This window comes from Tympanuchus pallidicinctus, unplaced genomic scaffold (genome assembly GCF_026119805.1).
Source record: "Tympanuchus pallidicinctus isolate F22 unplaced genomic scaffold, pur_lepc_1.0 scaffold13, whole genome shotgun sequence".
Taxonomy (NCBI): domain Eukaryota; kingdom Metazoa; phylum Chordata; class Aves; order Galliformes; family Phasianidae; genus Tympanuchus; species Tympanuchus pallidicinctus.
In genome coordinates this window covers 18,579,415-18,594,548 of record NW_026294648.1, presented here as the reverse complement: position 1 = coordinate 18,594,548, position 15,134 = coordinate 18,579,415, and the positions used below count along the sequence as shown (strand labels likewise).

The 15,134-nt window shown below is 50.2% G+C and overlaps 1 protein-coding gene across 3 annotated transcripts in view; it reads right to left on the bottom strand.

Annotated features, from left to right (window-relative positions):
- Positions 1 to 15,134, bottom strand: part of OPHN1 (oligophrenin 1) — a 47,227-nt gene that overhangs the window by 14,960 nt on the left and 17,133 nt on the right. For 2 of the 3 annotated variants that reach the window (XM_052673527.1, XM_052673526.1), the window contains exons 3-14: positions 14,967 to 15,028; positions 13,405 to 13,476; positions 7,971 to 8,072; positions 7,147 to 7,257; positions 6,417 to 6,521; positions 5,323 to 5,452; positions 4,238 to 4,338; positions 2,996 to 3,087; positions 2,795 to 2,873; positions 1,541 to 1,574; positions 348 to 410; positions 134 to 208 (exon numbers count right to left, since the gene is read on the bottom strand). In XM_052673527.1, coding sequence (XP_052529487.1) covers positions 134 to 208; positions 348 to 410; positions 1,541 to 1,574; positions 2,795 to 2,873; positions 2,996 to 3,087; positions 4,238 to 4,338; positions 5,323 to 5,452; positions 6,417 to 6,521; positions 7,147 to 7,257; positions 7,971 to 8,072; positions 13,405 to 13,476; positions 14,967 to 15,028 — 1,026 coding nt within the window. The remainder of the gene's footprint in view (positions 1 to 133; positions 209 to 347; positions 411 to 1,540; positions 1,575 to 2,794; positions 2,874 to 2,995; positions 3,088 to 4,237; positions 4,339 to 5,322; positions 5,453 to 6,416; positions 6,522 to 7,146; positions 7,258 to 7,970; positions 8,073 to 13,404; positions 13,477 to 14,966; positions 15,029 to 15,134) is intronic. The other variant, XM_052673528.1, reaches the window with a different exon arrangement.

Below are 15,134 nucleotides of genomic sequence, written 5' to 3'. Positions count from 1 at the left end.
AGCAGGAGAGGTGCTGGAGGAGCCAGCAGCTGCTTTCCATTGACTCATCTCATTGTAGAAGCCCATTCTCCTCGGCCTGACCAAACAATACCAAAACACGACAATCTAACCACATGGAATAATCAATTCTTACCAAAAAAGGCATTCAGCAATTTCTGCACCTGAATATTGCTGCCAACAGTTCGGTAGACGCCCTCTGTAGAAATTCCTGAGAACAACAAGAGCGGGGTTAGCCACAACCTGTCCAAAAGCACCATCTGCTGGAGCCTGCACCCAGACACCCAGCTGTGTGCTGCACGGACAGCCTGCACCCAACCTGCACTCAGATGCCACCATGGGCTCCTTACCTTTTGTCTCCACAGCATTGATGCACTTCCTCACAAACTTGAAGCCAACCTCATTCAGCTCCACTGTTAAAACAAAGCAAGAGGTCTCAGCTGCCAGAACCTCATGTGTGGTCCCTACAGAAGCCCTGTGCACCCCACAGCCCCAGCACACAGCTGGCTGTGCTTCTATGGAACAAATTTTGCTGAGGAATTATTCAGTGTTTGTTGGATTTCTTTTGAGCTCCAGCACCCCCCTGCCCCCTCCCTGCCTCTGAGAAGCCTGGTTCAGAGTTCTGCCTTGTGTGGATCTGTGGCTTGGAATGAGTTGAGTAATCATTTTCCAAATATCTGCCATTATAACTCTTCTACGTGATAAGATCGTGCCAATTCCACTTCTCTACTTGATTAGATCAAAAAGCCAAAAGTGAAAACTACAAAAAGCAGCTTCACGTGCTGCCTGAGTAAAGCAGAACACAGGTTTGGCTCCAGCTGATCAGTGCCTGTCTTAAGGCACTGTGAAAGAGGCAGTTATCAATTATAGATGCACTGTAACTTCTTACTCGTATGATTCAGCTGACTGGGAAGACAGCTTTCTAGAGTACGAAATTCTAGCTGAAAAATCTGCATTCAAACTTCCATGGTTCAAAATCAGTCCCACTTTACCTGGGTTTCAATCTTAATTTTGGCTGAAAATGTTGACTTTGAGGTAATGTTTGGTTTAGGGCTTATGCCTCTGATAACACTAACTCTAAGATAATTCAAGTAAGCCAATCAAGTGCTGATAACAGCAGGCCCTAAGCCCCAAGAGCCCGCCTGCACTCAGCCCATGAAGCACTGTGCTCCAATGGGGGACACTGTGGTGACAGCAGCACAGGCAGCCAAGGAGCTGCATCCCACCCTGGGTCCTGCCACAGCCTCCCTCATGGAAGGTGTCCTCAGTGCCCTCACCAATCCCTCCTGCTGCTGCTCTGGGGCCCATAGGTACACATGGAGCTCTGCACCCCTCTGCAAGCTGCTGTCAGTACCTTGACTGAGGAAGCTCGCCATTACCTGCCTGTGCTATCAGGCACCATCAGGAAAAGAAAGAAATGACACATTCTGGGAATTACACTGCCCACTTCAGAAACCAAAGATGAGATGTATGCAGGGAAAGGCACTGCCTGGCCTCAGGACAGCTTCAATATATCAGAGGAATAAAAATGGAAATAACTCACTCTCTTCCTGCTTCGTGATGGGACTGTGATAGATCTGAAAAAGGGAATGGGGTGGAGAAAGAAACAAACATAATGCAACACCATTTGGTGCATCATTTCAAAAGAAAATGCAGCCCCCCCTAATTCATCTCCAAGAGCAAGACTGCGTCCCAAGGGAAGTCAGCTCACAATTCAGCGAGATGCCATTGCCTATGGAATAAATGAGCTTGCTGACTTCCTACAGTTCACTGGAGCACCTCTTTCAATTTCAAATCTTCCAAAAATGGAATGAGAACTCCCACTTGTCCTGCAGGTGTCCTGTGCAGATGGACAGTCTGGCACACAGAGGTCTTCTGCTTGTTTGTGCTTTATAATAAGATTACTTCAGATGTCAAGACATTCCTTCTTCACCACGTACAAAAACGCCTTTTGTACTTATTTTAGGAAGAACAAACAGTAGATTATATTCTTGATAGAAAATAAAAACTCCTTTGTACACAAGTGAGTGCGTAAAATGAGTGAGCATCAGACACCTGCTCAGCGAATGGCTGCCCTCTGAGCACAGCCACCCTCCCTCTCATTCCAGGCTGCTTTCTGCCCAAAGCATCAGGCACACAGCAATGCTGGGGGTGCCCACATCCCACCTCCTGCTCCCACGTCCCACAGCCCCAGCAGCCAGCACTCAGCCCCAGCAGCAGGGCAGCGTGCAGCCTCTGCCAGCCTGTCCTAGGGAAAGGCTGCTCGCAAAAACCAGGGGGAAACCACAGGCAATGTGTTTCCCCACAGTGCACATCACACCACAGGAAGTTCAGTAAAATGCAGGAATTCATGCCTTGCTCACATTAAAGGAAGGAAATAACAGCAGCCAGGATTGCTGCTGAACCTCTGCAGGGCGGCTGCTCCCAGCCTTTGCAAACACTGCTGAAAGCAGGTATGAATAAAAACGCTGTCATGCAGATTTGGGAGTGAGTTCAACAGAATGCTGCTTGTTTCAGACGCTGTGATGTCACAGTTTTTAGGAAGTCTGACAATTGCAGTTAAATAGAAAACGTACCAAAGCTTAAAAGGGGGGAAGCCAGCATTCCCTCTGCAAGCTGTGCTGAGATCAGACAGCGCAAAATCCAATTCCAAGTGTGTAACGGAACTGATGGCTTGAGTTACAGGTGAGCAACTGAAGAGATTTCTGTGAAACTGAGCCTGCCAATTTTTACTGATCTTCCTCCCACCAGCAGAGGACACTGCACGACAGCACATCCATGAACTTGGAACACTCACCGGCTCCTTTCCATCCATGGCTTCCATCCACAGCCTTCGGTTAGCTTCAGAGAGTGCCTGCAGAGTGATGGTCCCAGACCTGTGCAGTTACCCAGGGGCAGAAGGAAAACATGGAGCAAAGATCAGTTTTTAACAAACAGCATTTCTCCAATATTATAGGGCTGATCTTCCTGGAGACCACTTAAATTCGAAGCATCTCACCTTTCATTAGTTTCAATGTCAAAACAAAACCTTTTGTCTATTGAGTCAGTCTTTCTCCTTACACAGGATTTCAGTGTCAGGTCCAAGGTACCCTGGAAAAGAAAGTTGAAGCCAAGCTCAGGAAAGAGAACCATTGGAGAGGATGGAACGTTCCTCAGCACCTTTAGTCCTCAGCCCAGCTGATGCTGCACAGTGAGGCCCTGGGCACAGCCATGTGCTGGCAGCACGTTGTGGTGGATGTGAACCTCAAAATGAAGGAAGCACTGCCACCCCCATCAGTGCCAGTGCCCACAGCCTCTGACCCACATGGATGAGCAGAGTCAGGAGAGCCCCACAGAATGGGCAGCCCGCTCCAGACTGTGTCTGCTCTGTGCACGGCCACGTCCATCTGGTGGCTGTGCTGAGTGCGGCCCCTCACTTGGTTTTGTTTGGTTTTAAAGAGCACTCTTTGTTGTTGGGGCACTTGAAGATGCGGTCAGCTGTGACCTGGAGGTGCAAACTGCTAGACTGCAAGAAGCTGGAAGGGAGGAATCCAAGTTAAACCCCGACCTGCAGCAAGAGGCCTCAGCAAACATGCTTACAGCACACATGACAATAGATGCCTCCAGTGCATAGTTTGGACTTTCCTTTGCCCTCTGCCAAGGGCTTCCAAAACCCACAATTTCACTTGATTGCTGCACTGCACTGAAGGCTGCCAAAGGACACAGCCCATGAGCTCGCACTCTGCAGAGAGCACACATGACTCGAGGCTCCCAGGGGATGCTGCTCCATGGCAGAGGCAGTGCTCAGAGCCACGGCCCCATCCAAGCGCCCTGCCCCTTCCCTTGCACTGCAGGAGCTGTGGGGAACTCCCAGACACATCCCTTGCTGGTGAAAAATGAAGTACGGCGTGAAAGAGTTGGGTTCTTCAGCTGCTGCTGTACTCTACTGCTCAGAGCAGCAACTTCGGCCCTCTCCTCCTCTCCTAACCGTATCCTTACAAGTAAATAGAAATCAAAATTGCAAATCAGTGACAGTGCAAATATGCAAAGGGAAAGAAAGAGTGCTTTTAGAAGTGCTCAGCTAGCGACTGCAGGCAGCTGTGTGCACGCCAGGCTGCAGGCTCACAGCCCGTCTGCACGGGACATACAGAAGTCGTACAGACACACACAGCTTCCAGCCCTGCCTGGAGGGCTCTGCTCTAGCTGTGCTATCTCTGCTTACAGAAGGAGACGGAACAGACTGGGCCATGAAAGCACTCACCTGCTTAGCACCAGGCTTCTGGTCCATGGGGGTCATTCTTAAGGTTTTCGCCTCTTTTTCGTACTGGCAATAATACTTCACCCAGGAGATGCCCAGTGCCCCTGTGGGAACACAGGGAAGCAGCAGTCCTTCAGTACAGGTTAAGGACAGAAATATCTATATATAAGTACGTCTGTGTATATAATGAAAAAGTTAACTGCTCACAGAATAAGTTATCTGTTGACTCAAGAGGCCATGCAGGCTTCTGTCCCTTGAGTGTTCATGCTTGCACAACCAATGAGTATTGGTAAGAGATGAACTTGATTGAATTCAGTACAGAATCACAACTCTTGCTGCCAGCAGCTAACCTTCATCACCACACAGCACTTCAGCTCTGCTCACGTGCACTCAGAACCCTCTCTGAGCCACTACATATATGTGCAGTGCAGAAGGTGGCACCTTTCTGATGCCCAGACTGACTTATGAGGACAACCAGGGTCACTCTCCCAGTGCCTCTTTGATGCCTGGACCAGGAATAGAAAACGGCTGCAGAAAATGTGGGGACCAAAGGCCCGTGGCTCTGTGAAACCTGCACCAGCAGAGCTGACTGTCTGCAAGGGCATGCACTTCACCTGAGCTGAGCTACACAGGTCAGTAAACAGCAACAATTCAGCATCCAGCATGTCACGCTGAAGGGACCTGCACAGAAGCAAGCAGTGCAGTACAAAAAGCTACAGCAGCAGCCCTGCAATCAGCCCAGAGCTGCACACTGAGGTGGGCTATAAATGAAATCCTTATCAGAGAGGGGAAGCTGCACAGGACAGCATGTTCATTCTGATGAACTGCAGACAAGGAGCAATTTGCCAGAGCTCCGGCTCTCTGGCTACAATGGAATCAAGGACGTCATTTTTTCCCAACGTGGGCAATCAGCTCCTCGTTTACGTGGCTGGCACAGCCTGTGCCACCACCAGGAAAGCTGTCAGCTGCAACTCCTCAGCCAGCACGGGGCACAGCCCACGGACTCCCCATGGGTGGGGAGCTGAGCACAGCCCTGGCAGCAGGGCTCAGTGCCCCTGCAACACGCTTAGTGCAGACGAAACCATTACATTTCTCCTGAGTGTACAGATAGCCCTCGATGGTTGGCTGCCCAGGGAGCTTGCACGTCAGGGGGGCTTCCTTCATCCTTTTCTTTAGGTCTTCCAGCTCCTCCCGCGTGCTGGAAAAGTGGTTCCTTGTCTGGCAGGGGAACACACAAAGAGGTATGTCTGAACAAGAAACAAGTCATGTATTTCTGATTAAAACTTCAGCCTCAAACTTCAGGTACTCTGGCAGAAAGAATCTGTCCCCAGCTCCACAAATTCACATGAAAGCTGAAGCTGTAAGAACAGGGGACTTCCAAAGATGGTTGAAGGGACAAGGTTTGACATATCGTACATTGAAACAGCAGCGAAGAGTCATCGCTGGGAGGACACTTTTCTTCCAGTGCAAGAATCTCGGCACTTCTTAAGGCTGGGTGGAGGAGGAGGAAGCACCAGAACGCTCTGCACTGCCCCTTGGGTAACAGGTGCATTCTCCTACAAACTTAGGGTGCTGATTCCTCAAAAGATCATCCTGCACTGCTTGGCGTGAATTCTCAGGAGTTGTGTCAGTGCAGGGTACAAACTGAAGGCATCTTTACAGAACACCACTCAGACCAATTAATAATCCAGCAGCAAAGCTGGCCTTATGGCTGCTGCTCCATGGGAATGAGGGCAAGCCATAAGAGTGCGAGGATAAAGGGCTGTGACAAAGATCCTTCACTTCATGACTATACTTGGTCAGCAGAGGAGGTTACCAAAGCATTCAGCAAGCTGGTATCATTAACATGAAAATCTAAGGCCTTTTTAGAATATACAACTTAAATCTAATGAAATTGGAAGGAATTCTTAGGCTAGTTTATGCACAAGGTTAAACGACGCGATGCTGACAGCCTCCTCTGGACAGAACCTGGGGTTTCTGAAAAGCACTGTCACAGCACTTGCAGACTCTCCTGTGCAGGAAAGCAGATGATACACGTGAACTAGGGAGGAAATAACTGTCTCTGCATTTCCCACAGTGCATAGAGTGTATTTTGCATGGCAAATAGTTTCAAAAAGTTATAAACCCAAATGAGAATAGAAGTCACATGAAAAAAACCACATTCCAGCTGGGCAGGACGTACATTCTGCAGGCTGAGCTGGAGCTGCTGCTTGTAAGGGAGGAAATCCTGCGTGAGCTCAACCGTCAGGTTGTTGTATGTAAAGAGGCTGTGGAGAAAAGCCAGCACCTGCAAAGGAGGGAAAGGACACAGACTAAACTTATCTTCTGAAGTTTCTAATCAGAGGAAAGTTCGGCAGGATGCAGGCTTTGAGAGATTATATACACAAATACATTTCTTGCCGTTTTGGAGGGATGTGAATTGACTTACTGACCATAGCATCTCTAATACCTACTCTGTCTCCCACAAATATACTGCCTTGGTAAAACACAACCCAAATGAAAGGCGCTGTTTGGGAAGCAGAAGCTGACCCTCAGAGAGAGCTTGTCTGCATGAGCAGCGCCAGGGCAGGGCCCTGCACACAGCCTGGGCCGACAGAGGAGCACACCTCAGAAGGCTGCTGCTGCTTACCAAACACAAGGCGCCCAAGACAATTAATAACAAGTCCCACCTGCAGCGTGCTACTGGCCTGCCCTCAGGATGGACAGACAGACCTGAGAAACAAGTCTGTGGCTTCACAGTCATCCACCAAACACCACCGGAGCAGCAGCAGCCCCAGCGTCCAACTCCTGTTCCACCATGAGAATCCCCAGGCCTGAATTCAGTCTGGTAGCTCGCTGCTTTCTGTGACTGTCACTAAGTCAGCACACCTGAGCATCCAACAACAGCTGCTGAAAGTGAAGGGAGCTCCTACCGGTTCAACAATACTGAATTTCTTGCTCTCTTGTACTTCCTGGATCTGGTACACATACTCAAGGGAGGACTCAAAGAAATTGTGCCTCTCTTTGTCAACCTGAAGGTCAGCCTGAAAGAAAAAGGGCAAGTAGGTAGAAAAAAATAAATCGCATCCATCCAATATTTGACTCGCATCTGTCTCTCAGCGCAGAAGTAGTTGTGCCCTCACTTCAGGCAATGCCTGCCCTGTGTGTTTGGCTCCAGTTTTGAACGCTGGCACAGAATTACAAGACTCGAACACTTCTTGTTCTCAGATCTGCCCTTCTCATTAACAGATCAGAACTTTGCACCACGCAGTAAGGACTGTGCTTTCCCTAAGCACGTTTGTTATTCTAACACAAGCTCTTTCTCCACCCACAGCCCTGCTGGTGAGGACAGCAGCATCCTGAGCCCTCCTGAATTCTGCCAGGACCTGAAACCAGCAATTCCAGAGCTGCAGCACAAGGGAGGACACTGGCATGCTGTGTTACCACACCTTATACAAACTCCGCTTTGCAGAGGTGTTTGTAACTTGATCAGACACATCTGATTTGATCCAACCACCCTGACATGGGCTGGGACTTTCCCTTCCAGCTGCAGAACATTTGGCAGAAGCAGCTCAAAGCCTTCTGCCACTGCCCTGCTGCCTGTGACAGCAGCGCACAAAGCCACAGCTGCTGCCCAGCACTCCAGTGTGAACTGCCACGTCCGTATCCCTGCCCTCACCCATGTGAATGGGCTTTAGCTGGAGATATATATTCTGGAGATACTTCTAGACTTGACTGAAGAAAACTCCATACACACCTCCTGTAACTGAGACTCCTTCTTTTTAGAGGAGAGGTGCAAATGGCGATCCAGCATGGAATAAAACTTCTCACCATCCTTCTCAAACTTCTTCTTTCTTTCCTGTAGATGCAAGAGTTGAAGCAGGACCAGTTATTGTATCTTTCACATAAGAACATGCTACAGTAACAAGATCTTCAGTGCCATTCAATGTTCACACGGAAACATTCTGGTGGAATCAGAACAGAAGGTGGCTTTTCATCCAGCTGCTTTCCCCAGGTATTTGCTTACATTGGATTCAGTTATACTTTGTGACCAAGCTCTGGCAAGATTTTATGGCACAGATACTCAAAATATTTTCTCATGTCAACACTGTGGCGAAAGCCCCATAGAAGAGTTACTGTTCCCCTCCTCAATCACTGCAGTGTCAAGTAAACTTGAGATGCCCTAACCATCAAAAACATGTTCACAATCTGCTCTTGTGCTGCTCACTTCATTCAGAAACAACTGGGTACGCACTTCCATCCCAAAGACATGCCCAGGAAAGAAAAGATTTATGAGGAGCCTGGCAATTTTCCATTCTGAAGCTTTTATCATGTGTTTCTGAACTGTATGAGAACGAAAGCAGAAGACGAGAGGGGTGACACGTGGGGGTGAAGTCATCGTCTCTTCATTAGCAGTGCTGGAAACACAGATCACAAACCACAGGGTCAAAACTCACAGAAATTTCAGTGTGTGTTCAGCCTGAACACAGCCCAAATGCTGCACCCAACATTACAACCAACAGTGATCCGACTCCACTTCTGCTGCAGTCTGCTGCTGATGGTCTGGTTCCTACTGACCTGTTTTACATCTCAAACATGCAAAGCACAGGCATGCAAACGTGAAGTGTGAACTGATTTGTTAAGGAAGACTCTATGAAGGAAGCACTACAACAAAAAGATTTGCTTGTATGGACAAATCTTCAAAGGTAAATGTCTGGAACAAGAACAGAAAGAGAAAATTGAGAATTAAGCCCCGAGGGCACCCAGGGACAAGCTGAGCTGAGGACTGTCAGCTTGCTGAAGCCTTACAGTGACTGTGAGACCACAGTGAAGAATCAATCATCAGCAGAAGCCAGGTTAAAAACTATTCACAAAAGAAAGTGAAGCACCAGTGACTGCTGAGAGGCAATCATATCACCAAAATTAAGGGTGTTTAGTCACACAGCAGCCCTGGTGCCAGGCCCAAGCAGCTGAGGACTGCTGCCTGCAGGGGATGCAGAGGATGCCCAAACCCTCTGGCTAACTTCTGAAGGCTCAGAAAGTGGAAAGCAGAGTTAGGACACCTCAGCCTATTGTGGAATTAATGGTATCTTCCCCCAGCTAACTCCTAAAAGCCCTGAAATGCTGTTCTCTTGCACCATTTCAGCAAACATGCCAACACCGCCTTGAAAGAGGCCATTAAATACTAGGCAGTTTGCTCATGAATTCAGCAGTGCTTGAGTTTGGGGATGTGCTTCTCAAATAAAGTTCTTTTTCTTCCTTTGGTTAGTTCTGCCATGAAGTTTTGCTTCCCTGTTCTGCCTGTATGGACTATTACATGAGATGTCCTTCACAGTGGGCACGTGGGGCTCCCAGCTGGTGCTGCAGCTCTGTGCAGTCAGCCCTTGCCTAACTCTCTGTTTTCTTGGCCCATCTGCTCATAGCAGCTACTGCTATCTTCCCTCTAGAAGAAGAGCTGTTTTCTGGTGGGCACACACGAGCACACACTCGGATGTTTAGTGGAGCATATGGAGCTTTCACACGCTGGGAGGCAGCACACGGCTGCCCACCTCATCCCCTGTGGATGGCATCTGTTAGGGCCAGGCAGAGGCACTCACAGTCATCAGCCAGGCCAGGGCTGGCAGCCTCCCTGCAGCCTGGCGGGGGAGCAGCTCGGCTCCAGCACTCAGACTCGTGGCAGTGGGCACCAGCTCCTCAGAACAACCTCAGGCTAAGGTTGGACAAGCACTGCTGCTGGCTGCCTTCCTCAGGAGAGGAATTCTCACCCCAGAAGCGTCCTGCTTCTCCATTCCTTGCACACTGCTATTTGACAATTAGCAAAACGCAGCAACGCTTGCAGAGGCACCAGGCTGAGTATTCCTGAGTATTCAGCAGTATGGTGGGCTGGGACCAGCAAACCCTTTTACCTGTAATTGCACCTACTGCATGGCAGATGCACTGAGACGATCAGACCCCTGGCCAGGATTGGGTGTATCTTCTGGTATCACCCCCTGTGCACCTAATTCTGTTAGCTAATGGATGCCTAAGGAGACCCAGCCATGAAACCCAGAAGAGAAGAGTCCACCAAGAGTGAAACCCAACGTGAGAAGCACTGGGCTGAGGAGCCAACACCAGGCAAGAGTCAGAAGAAAACAGCACCCCCGTGGCTAATGCTGGTGATAAGCAAATCCAAAGCCAGACAGACGCAAAATCTGTCGTGAAGCAGGAAACACCACTTCTGTCAAGTCACACCTCAGAACTGTGTGCCACCAGGTGCCATGTCTAACAAAGCCAGGAACATAAGATTACTTTCATTTTGGTAACAAGGAGTCACGAGCCCCATGGTGTCTCGTAGCACACGCGCTAAACCAGAGCTGCACCCCATGCCCACGAGCAGCACGGCAGGCTTGCAGATGGTTGCACGGCAGGAGGATGGCGATGGCAGCAGCAGGACACAGATGCCCTGGTGATGGTGAGCTGACACACAGATGCCCTGGTGATGGTGTGTTGACCCCACGCTGTGATGGGAGGTGCCCACGAGGCCTGGGGGCCACGCAGAGCTTTTTCTGCAGCAGGAGCCCTGTGGGAGCAGCCATGTGTGCAGCCAGTCATCTTGCACTCTGGTTAATTAACATACAACTGAAAAGCAGGAGGATGTACTACAAATCCCTCCTGATTTCCAAGCCAAGGTTTCTAAGAGCTTGTTGGCTGCTGAACAGAGCAAGCCAAGACAAAAGGGAAAAAAAGAAAAAAAAAAAAAAGAGCACAACAAAAGAACCAGCCAGACTGAAGCACAATCCAGAAAGATGAGCACAAATGGATTCCTCATGAATATTCAGCAAAGGGCAGCATTATCTCCCCAGTGAGACTTGCCAGCGCTTGAGTCCAAGAAGCCACCCTACTTTGATCTGCTCATAGCAGAGATGATCCCACCCAAAGGCAGCCAGCACAAAGCTGCACACCTTGGGAGCAGTGAGGGCACAGGGAGACTCACCAGGATGTCCCTCCATCATGTTTGCTGTCTGTGAAGAGAGGCACAGCACAGAGCCTGCCCAGAGCCAGGCGGCATTGGCTCCCCTTTGGTGGCTCCAGGCCACAACCACTCACAGCTCCATCTCTCCATCTGCAGCAAACATCTCTCTAATGACCCCTCCTTCTCTGATAACTGAGAGCTCCACCATCCCCGCTACTAAGGCCACACATCAAAATCTTCTCATTTTCCAGCATCACTGCTTCACCCAGCACTCCTGGCACTCAAAGAACTTCTGATGAAGAGGAGATGGCACGTGGCAGGACACAGAACCCCCTGAGCTCATAAAACAGGTGGAGCGCAGGCTCCATGAACACGACCTGATGTGAAATGGGGACGCAGGCCGTCCCATGCTTGCCCTCCCTCACCCAAAGCCTGCACCCCTCCGATGCCAGCCGTGTCTTTCCCGTGCCTTTCTCTTCGTGCTGCTTTGTCTTGAGCAGAACAAGGTGTGAGGCCAGGGCTGGGAAATGGGTGAGCTCAGGCTGTCCTTGGCTCTTATGCACAGACACTTACCCAGCGACTCACAGCTGGAGTGACAGCCCCACAGCCTGCAGGGCTCGAGGTCCCGCTGACACCCAGAGCCGCCCAGCACTGCACATGGCGGGGGAAGCTGCTCATCCCCAGGAAAACGGGTTAACGTCGGCTCAGATGTCTCAGTCAGACCGCCTGGCTTCTCTCCAGCCACAGTCATCACAAAGACTCAATTCAAACGCTCTTCCTATCTGGCTTCAGCATCTCGCACAAAGAACAGAAAACATCTCACATAAGGCGCCTCGGCCAAAATGTGGGAAGCGAATCAGAGGGCACAGGCCATGCCCGCCACATCTGCGGTCTGCGTGGCAGCTGCCGGCCTCCTGCTGCCCAGGAGGGCTGGGGCCACGGCATGGCAGGCGTGGGGGTGGAGGGGGGCCCTGCCTGCCCTGGCCTTGAGGGGGAGCACGAGCAGCCTGAGCGCTGTGTGCCCCTGAGACCCATGTGCCCCTGAGCCATGAACCCTGTGTGAGCCCTCCTGCGGTGGGGAGGGGGCACAGCTCTGGAGGAGAGCTCCGAGTCACAGGCAAAGTGACGCTGGCATGGCGAGGGTTGGCCCAAGCAGAAGCAGCCAAAGAGCCACGTTAACACTGCCATCTTAACATCTGTAGGCTGTTGCCCTCTTAAGTGCTGCATAAATATGAAGGGAGAAAAAGCTTGACCTCGTCCCCCCGAATCGTTCCCGTGGCTCTGTAATGGCTCTGTAAATACTCTGATGCAGGCAGGGCAGTCAGAGGGAGGCTTCTCTCAGCCCTGTGTTTGCAGTGCAGACGCACAGCCCCCAGGCCTGGAGGAGCTCTGTGAGCCACCCCAATGGCCAGCGCTGCCCCCCCGTGCTCCCACTGCTGTGCTTGCCCCGAGGCACGTTTAAAACGCAGCAGTTGTATGGGGGGATTCTGAAGGGCAGGATGGTGATCGAGTACCATTTCTTAAATCCTGTATTTATACAACGTCAAAGGCTCCAGATGGGCTGGGCTGAATCCAAGCCCCAAGTGTTCTCCAAAACATCTCCATTTCTGAGCTGGTTCCGAGCCAGCTCTTTTTCAAGCTGCCTCTGGGTAACGTGGAACCTGGACTTCTTGATAGCAGACAAGGGAAAAATAATCTTTCCTACTCAACATGCACAGTATTTGATTTTTACAGTTTGTTTCTTGTAAAGTTTCATCCATCTGAAAGACTCATTAGTAGTTTTACTTAAATATTTCATAACAAAAGTGCTCAAGTTTTGCTTGCTGGCCTCTGCTGCTCGTCCTCCCCCTCCTCACTCCAGGACACATTTATGGGGGGAAAGCATTTCATTTTCAGCATTAAATGAACAGAAGGGAGAAAAGGGAAAGAAGCAGGGAATAATTCTTAACCCTGCTTTGAAACAAGCATTCCTCACTCAGGACAGAGACAGAGCTGGAATTATGCCAGAAGAGAACCCAAAGAATTCAGGAAAAGGTTTTGGAGCCTCTTATGACTGAAAAATCAGAGTAAAAGTCACCCCAGCATTTGAGACAAGGAAGATTCTGAACACATGCAGCCTACATGTGGTGCAACAACTGTCTGCTTTCACAAAACAGCACACAGCAGGAAGAGAAAGGAATTCAAACACAGCACTAGAAAACAAATCTCTTTGAATTCAAGAGAAATCAAAAAGTCTTACCTTGGTGAACCCTATTTGCTCCTTCCGAAAATTTTCCAAAGGTTTGATCAGCAAATCACTAGCATTCTGTACCTAACATGCAGAGAAAGGAACACTGTAATTACAGGGCACAGATTCATTTTCTCCATAACAGAGGCTGAGCAGGGCTGGAAGCCAAGAACTCCTTGATCTTTTCTAAACGAAAATCTTTTCTGGCTCCAAACTTGTGCTCTGTCCACAGGTGAAGTCTCTTAACCTCCTGTATCCGCTTGTTTCCATTTGTAATGCATGGAAAACATGAACCACAGCCCATGAAGCTTTGTGAAACTCTGGTAATTAGCAAAAGGGTTTCTCCCCCCCTGCCATATGCACATGCACCGGCAGACAGTGAACCAGATCTCTCTCCCCCATGTTCGTTGTTATTCCCATGAAATCCCCAGGGCCAACCAGAGCTGGAGCCCTTCAGGACGTGCCTGGTGCCAGCTGCAGGCACACGGCCAGGGCAGGCTTTGCTCCTGGTGCCCCTGCAGACCCAGCACCAGAACCAGGCTGGGAGCCTCTGTTCAGACAGCACAGCTGTACGAGCCCTACGTCCATGACAGCACCACGACTGCTGTGTGTCAAACTGGTGAAGAAGGGAAGCCTGCCCTGGTCTCCCATGTTTTACAGAAGGGAGAGGGGAAGAGAAGGGGATGTGACACTGCACGGTGCAGCCCTTTCAGGCAGTTTAAAGCTGGTGAACATGATGAGAGTACGAAACATCCTGCAAGAACTACTATAAAGAGACTGGTCCTGCAAGTGGAAAGCAAAACCAAAATAATTGGAAAAGTCAGCTACGTTCCAAGAAAGCATCCATGACTGCTGGAACGACCCCTTCCACTCATTTACCCATGGCAGAACGAGCCATTGCCTGGGCTGTAAATAATACAGAAATATCATGCTCTCCTGCAGCCTGTAACTGCTTTCCTCCCATTGCCCTCCCTGCCCATGGACGCACAGGGCATTGCAGCAGTGCCCCGCTGGTGCTGCCAGGCACGAGCTCCCACTGCTGCACGAGGCAGGAGCAAACAGCGCCAAGCAGCTAATTCCTGGCATGCTGTAAAAGCTCTCCACAGAGCCCAACCTTTGTGTTTTTCCTGGAATTAAGAGCAAAATGGAAAGCCAACACTAGCTCTGTGTTGAGGAGTTTCGAAGATGAAGAGGGCACATGAAGCAGGGAGCAAATCTTCCTGCAGGAGCTGCGTGCAGGGAGGGCAGCTGCACAGCAGGACAGTGCACACTGCCACTGGGGAGAATGAAGCCAGAAATGCACCCAGAGTCAGCCCGGCAGTGCAGGGCTGTGCAGCAGAGTGGCTGCACAGCATGCAGGAGAGGTTTGGGTGCTGGTGTGGAACTGCCCATCCCATCCAGCACCTCTCCCTCTGCTATTTAGGACATGGGCTGCAAATACAGTGTCCTGCTGCTGTGGCTCCTGCATGACAAGAAGCTTTACACCAAGCTGCGTGCTGCAGCTGGGCCATGATTTAGCATTTACAAGATACAACCAGGCAGCAATTACCAGAAGACTGTTAGAATCATCTTACCATCATTGATCTCTCGAGCTCTACCTCCTGGAGAAGCTCTGCGAACTCCTTGAAGGACTCAGCTGCAGGGAGAACAAAGATAAAGTCAACGTGGCAGTGCTGGACAGGCTGCTGGAAGGTGTGCAGAGCTCCTGTGCTGGGTCCATCCCTGCAGCCACGAGCAGAGCT